Here is a 6,555-nt window from a genome sequence, read left to right as displayed (position 1 = left end):
ATTTGCACTATTTGTGTAAGGACAGAGTATATTTATACCATTTTGTAACGGTAGAATATATATACATCACTTTTTAATAAGTGATATATCTTTTCTAAATCACAAAATTGAAGAGCATATTTGTACTTTTATCCTTTTTAAATATCATATTTTTAACTCCTATTTAATTTTCATAAAACAAAAAAAAGTGAAGAAGCAGATAAGAATATACAAAAGGAGAAGGAAAAAAAGAAGCAAGAAAAAACAAAACATATCGACAAAATACAACAAAAACAAATTGAAGTTAATTCATCTCATCCGACCTACATACCCCCATGTTCTCTCTAAACATTCTTTTTTTCACTTCTTTGCATCTGCATTCCACTTTACTTTCATTATTTTCTCTCTATAAGTTCTCTTCTTTACTTCCATTGTTTTTTTTCCATTTTCCTCTAAAAAAAAAAAAAATCTTTTTTTTGTTCTTATGAACTGTCTCTATTTCTGACACCAAACTCTCTTTGAACATAAGTCTTCTATACTAGCTAGTGGACACGCTAAAAAGAGTAGTAGGTTTCTTTCAACTTCACTCTCTAATTTCCACTCTTGAGTTTGTTATAATACAATTCATGCAATACGCTTTTTTTTTTAATAAAAATATTTTTTATATTTTATTAATAATTTAACTTAAATTTTTTATTTTGCTGAAATGATTTAGTTTCCTCAAAAATATTTATTTTAAATTATAAGTTTTAAAAGTGTGCTTCTGTTATTAAGTTTCGTGGCAAGTGAAATACTTTTACATAAATTGAGAGAGCAAGAGTAGTACAACCTTGGATTCATCCTTAAGCTTTCTCTGAATTTCTTTATTTTTTTCCCCTCATTCGACCAAACAAAATTTTGTCTTTTATTATAATCAACGCTCCTACTTTCTCTTTTTCTGTTTCTTGATAAACCCATTTCTCCAACTTTAGTTATTTTGCAGTTTACTTGTTGACTGTTATTCTAATGGGTTATTTCAGTTCAGGTTTGATGTAAAGCTTTGTTTTTTTTTTTTTTTTTTTTTTGTGTGGACTTTAAGAAGAAGAAAAATGAAAACTTGGGTTTTATTTGGAGTTTTAGTTACTATTGGACTGTTTTTTCTGACATGTGATGCTTTTCCATCTAATGAAGGTATGTGTTATCAATTTCAACTTGTATTTATTACTTAGATCTTGATTTGATTGATTTTTGTGAAGTTTTAATTCATATAATTTAGGACAATGTAGGGAATTATATGCTGTTAATTAGTACTAGTAAAGATCTTGGTTTTATTGTGTTTAGATAGTGCATTGATGAAATGCTAATGGGAGTAATTTGTTTTTGTTTTTGTTGAACAGTTTATGCTTTAAATAACTTCAGGGAAGCTATATATGAAGATCCACGTATGGTATTTTCAAATTGGAATGCTTTAGATTCAGATCCTTGTGACTGGTCTGGAATTTCTTGCTCGATGGCCCGAGATCATGTCGTAAAAATGTGAGAAATGTGTCTTTTGCTTATGGCATTTTCATTATCATTTTTCGTTCTACGGTCAGACCTCTCTGTAACAACATCGTTTGTATCCTGATATTTTTTGGCAGCTATAGCAAAATGTTGTTATAGAGAATATATATGTATAATATGACATAGTGTGAAAAATCGGTTCCGCAAAAAATATGGTTGTTATAGTGAAATGTTGTTATAAAGGATGACTGTTATAGAGAAGTCTGTATCTGTTTTATTGAATTGACTTTTCCCAATTGGATGCTACTTATTGTGTTACTTTTTGATACATATTAGTAGCACCACTGAACCTTTAATATGCATTTACACTTTCTCCTGTCTTTGTAATTTTGCAGTAATATTTCTGGTGTTTCTTTGAAGGGTTTTGTTTCACCGAACTTGCATTTTATCACGTCTTTGCAAGAACTGTAAGCTATTTCTTCCATGAAACAATTATATCTCTAACTCTGCTGCGTAAAAGATTTGGTAAAAAGCTTAATGCTATGTATTGGTGATATGCAGGATATTGCATGGAAATACACTGATCGGTACAATACCAAAGGAGATTGGCTTGTTGAAAAACTTAAAGGTCTTGGATTTGGGTTCTAACCAGCTAACAGGACCAATTCCTCTCCAGCTTGGTAACTTGTCAAACATTATTAAAATGTTAGTGAAATTTAAGTGTTTGTTGTTGTATGTGAACTTTCCTTTTTGACTTCCATGAAGTTCCCTTATCTCATCTAATTTTGTTATGTCTCGTGCAGAAACCTTCAAGCCAATGCATTAACGGGTAAACTGCCCTCTGAGATTGGTGATTTGAAATATCTTCAGGAACTTCGTCTGGACAGAAATAAGCTCAAAGGAACACTGCCTGCCAGTAACGGCTCAAATTCTACATCCAGTGCGCATGGCATGTAAGTTGAATATGGACAGTGCTTTTTCTTCTCTTTTTTTCCTTCAATTTTATGCATTTTTTAATCTTTGGTGCTGTTACGTGGGTATTACATCATGAGTCTGTGTTAGTTGAAGATATAATGTTGCAAGGCTTCAAGGAAATGGTTCATTAGATTTTTCAATTTGTACAGTATGAAGCTGCTTTGTTTTATCTTTTGGGTTGGGGGGGGGGGGGGGGGGGGGGATATCTGAAGCTTGGAATCATTTATTTTAGCCTCTAACTATACCCTTACTAAATGATTCTTCCTAAAATGTAATGTTGCCAGGACTTAAGATCACTATACATTTGAAATTTTTGGGATATTTGAAGCTTGATTGAATTTATATATCTTTTTAATCTTCTAATGAACCCATAGTATCTCAATCAGCATATGATTTTGCTGCAATATTTTTGGCCGCCTTATATCTGGACGTTGAAAGAGTCTATGGCTAACGTTTAATCTTTTCTGTCGTCTTGATTGATGTTGCTGGACTTCTGTTGACATGTATATATGTTGTACTTGAACTTAATATGATATATTTTTCGTTCTCCTGGAAACTTCACAATTTTCCTTAATGCATCTGGGGGTGACTTGTGAGAGTTTTGAGGAGGGGTTATGGATGAATTGGTCGACATTCTGTTAAGTATTTGGTTAAGCTATACCCTTAAAATCGACAACAACAATGAATGTTATGGAATCTTAAAGAGTTCAACATGTATATTCAAAAGTCATCACTGATGTCGGCGATATTGTATATTTTTCAAGAAAATCAGTTTAGCCTTCTATGATTGCTTGAGCTTCTCATTATTGTTCTATATAAATCCATTTAAGTCTTATCTCACTGTTGGTTTCTTAGTAACCTTCTTTCGTTTTTGTTTAGGTATGTCTCTGGTGCCAAACCTACTGGTCTTTGTCGTTTATCTCAACTGAGAGTTGCTGATTTCTCCTTCAACTTCTTCTTTGGAAGCATACCGAAGTGTCTGGATTACCTTACAAAGTATAGTTCCTAATTCTGATCCACAAACGCTTTTTATACTCTAATTTTCTATTTCTGAATGCCTGTTATTTTGCTCTTGCTGTAGATCTAGCTTTCAAGGAAATTGCCTTCAAGCAAAAGATCCCAAGCAGCGGTCTACTGCTTTATGTGGTATGTAATCTGTTATACAACTTTTATCAGTCACAGTTGAAAAGATCAAGTTTAATAGGACCGAATTGATTATTTTAACTTTTGAATTATAGGAAGCACTCCACCTGCCAAAAGCCATGCAGCGCAGACCAATAATAAGCATCGGCTTGTTGAAGGAAGAGCCAAACATCAGTCTGCTTCGAAACCTACCTGGCTTTTAGCTTTAGAAGTGGTGACCGGAGTTATTGCAGGTTCTCTCTTACTTGTGGCTATTCTGACTGCCATTCAGAAGTGTAAGAACAAATCTTCAATTATCATCCCTTGGAAGAAATCAGCAAGTGAGAAAGACCATATGACTGTTTATGTAGGTGAGTGTCATGCTAACCATGAGTGTTACTTGATTCTTTGTTGCCAGACGTTTTTTTTTTTTTTTTTTTTTTTTGGCTTAGAGGATTACGATTTCAGAAGCATCAATTACACTTCACAATTCTATTAGTAACGAATATTTCTTCGTCAGATACCGAGATGCTAAAGGATGTTCTAAGATATAACAGACAAGAACTTGAGGTAGCTTGTGAAGATTTCAGCAATATTATTGGATCCTCACCAGACAGCTTGGTTTACAAAGGAACCATGAAAGGCGGACCTGAAATTGCTGTAATTTCCCTTTGTATCAAAGAAGAGCAGTGGACCGCCTATCTAGAACTTTATTTTCAGAAAGAGGTGAAACTTATTATTGCTGATCTCTCATGTGCAATAAAAGTACCAAAAAATTTCATCTTTGCTGTAATGCTGTAACTTCTATGGTTTTACAAACTCAGATAGCGGAATTGGCCAGAATAAACCATGACAACACTGCAAAACTTCTAGGTTACTGCAGAGAGAGCAGTCCATTCACACGGATGTTGGTGTTTGAGTATGCATCTAACGGGACATTATATGAACACCTTCATTGTAAGTAGAATTAACTATTGTATACAGGAACTTATGGTCTGTTTTAGAGGCTGAAATCCAAGTCCTTTGAACCTATAACAGATGGAGAAGGATGCCAACTATCTTGGACGCGGCGAATGAAAATAGTTATTGGCATCGCTAAAGGACTAAAATATCTCCATTCGGAACTTGACCCACCATTTACTATATCGGAACTGAATTCAAATTCTGTGTATCTCACAGAAGATTTCTCTCCCAAGGTAAGTCATAGATTTCTCTATCATTGCTGCAGAACCAATTTACACTTAAAATTTGTAGTTGATGGTACTGGCTATTTGGTGCAGCTTGTTGATTTTGAAAGTTGGAAATCGATAATTGCTAGATCAGAAAAGAATTCTGGTGCTATCAGTAGTGAAGGAGCAATGTGTGTCCTTCCAAATTCTCTAGAGAGCCGTCATCTTGACATCCAGGGTAACATCTATGCATTTGGAGTACTACTGCTCGAAATAATCAGCGGAAGACCTCCATCTTGCAAAGACAAAGGGTGCTTAGTAGATTGGGTAAGCATTTCTTTCCATGTGATAAGTTTTTTGTATATGATATAACTTTCTATGTAGAACCTGGACTTGCCAATTTTTTAGGGTTTTCTCATTTTTGGCCCGTCACTGAAATTAATTTCGGATGCTAGCCAAAATATACAAAACCTATACATTGAATATGTATATTGTATGTATATTTATCTATATTATATGTATTATGTATATTTATACTTAATATACGAAACCTATACATTTGTTGCCTATTATTCTTTTGAGTGGTCCAAAAAATGTAATTATCCCTTTATGGTATCTCAAGTTGACTTTGATGTTGCAGGCCAAAGAGTTCCTTGAAGTGCCAGAGGTATTGCCATATGTTGTAGATCCCGAGTTGAAACATTTCAAATATGAAGACCTCAAAGTGATTTGTGAGGTGGTGAATCTCTGTATCCACCCGAATTCCATTAGCAGGACTTCCATGAGAGATTTGTGTGTAATGTTGGAGAGTGAAATCGACACATCCATAACTGCAGAGCTCAAGGCGTCGTCTTTGGCATGGGCTGAGCTACTCTCATCCTAACTGCCAAAGATACAAAGCTAACCGTATACATCTATACATATATATCATAGATGTTTAATTTTCTAGCACATTTTCTATCTATTTTTTCCGTTGTTTCTTTGTAATCTCTTACTCCATTCTCCTTCCTAATATTCGGGAGTTATGGTGAGTTTATGTAAATTTTGCATGCTGGTAGAAATATATAGAGTTCAAAAGATGCTAGTCTTGATACCTTGTATACAAAGTTACAAACTGGACCTACAATGACTGTGTTAATAGTGAATGAAACTCAATGCAGCAATTATCCTTTTTCGTAGTTGTGGGGACTTGTGCCTAGTCTTGAAGGCTCTTTGTTCCATTTGAGGCATAGTTTTTCAAATTTAGGAATTCCATTTCCTTAACTTAAGACAGAATGTACTCCCTGAGTCCCATAATAAGTGTCACGATAATTAAAAATACGCATATTGAGAAACTAATAATGTAATGTGAAGTTTATCAAATTATTTCTATATAATAAAAATAAATTATTTTTACCTTTTGATTAGAGCATGCACAAGAAGTAAATCTTTTGACATTAGGAATCCAACAATACCAAACTATTATGTGGTGTTTTCAATCATCATTTAGATGTTATTTTATTATCTAAGGGTAGAATTGAAAAAAAAAAACTAGTCAATTTATGTCTTAGTTTTTTAAGGTGACACTTATTATGAGATAATTTTTTTTAGCTAAGGTGACACTTATTATGGGACGGAGGGAGTATCTTTTTTCACAACCAATAAGATTGGTAAAGTATTTTGATTCTTTTACCTAAGTACATAATTGGTATACCAAAAATATACGCCCATTCATTATTTCACTGGATGCATATCTTTTTCGGAGATGGGATAGAGGGTGGGTTGGGGTTAAGGCGGATTCATGAATTATTATCTTTTTAAATTTTTTATTACATAGTGGGTAGGGGAA

At 33.6% G+C, this 6,555-nt stretch overlaps 1 protein-coding gene across 2 annotated transcripts; it reads left to right on the top strand.

Annotated features, from left to right (window-relative positions):
• Positions 1-363: 363 nt before the first annotated feature.
• LOC132603845 (probable LRR receptor-like serine/threonine-protein kinase At1g63430) lies at positions 364-5,905 on the top strand. Of its 2 annotated transcripts, none has more exons than XM_060317126.1 (13): positions 364-545; positions 1,356-1,494; positions 1,857-1,928; positions 2,023-2,166; positions 2,265-2,414; positions 3,316-3,432; positions 3,518-3,582; positions 3,675-3,929; positions 4,079-4,284; positions 4,383-4,515; positions 4,597-4,754; positions 4,839-5,054; positions 5,368-5,905. In XM_060317126.1, the coding sequence occupies exons 2-13, from the start codon at positions 1,403-1,405 to the stop codon at positions 5,608-5,610; spliced, it is 1,851 nt and encodes a 616-aa protein (XP_060173109.1). In that variant the 5' UTR covers positions 364-545; positions 1,356-1,402; the 3' UTR covers positions 5,611-5,905. The 2 variants fall into 2 exon arrangements, with proteins under 2 accessions (XP_060173109.1, XP_060173108.1); XM_060317125.1 differs by lacking the exon at positions 364-545 and adding an exon at positions 637-1,149.
• The last annotated feature ends 650 nt before the right edge of the window (positions 5,906-6,555 follow it).

Source organism: Lycium barbarum, chromosome 7, assembly GCF_019175385.1.
Source record: "Lycium barbarum isolate Lr01 chromosome 7, ASM1917538v2, whole genome shotgun sequence".
NCBI lineage: Eukaryota > Viridiplantae > Streptophyta > Magnoliopsida > Solanales > Solanaceae > Lycium > Lycium barbarum.
This window is presented reverse-complemented; position numbering and strand designations above follow the sequence as displayed.

Coding starts and splice junctions, on each gene's coding strand:
- LOC132603845 (XM_060317125.1), top strand. CDS start 1,068: ATGAAAACTTGGGTTTTATTTGGAGTTTTAGTTACTATTGGACTGTTT. Junction 4,516..4,596: donor ATTATATGAACACCTTCATT/GTAAGTAGAATT, acceptor AACCTATAACAG/ATGGAGAAGGATGCCAACTA. Junction 4,755..4,838: donor CAGAAGATTTCTCTCCCAAG/GTAAGTCATAGA, acceptor TATTTGGTGCAG/CTTGTTGATTTTGAAAGTTG.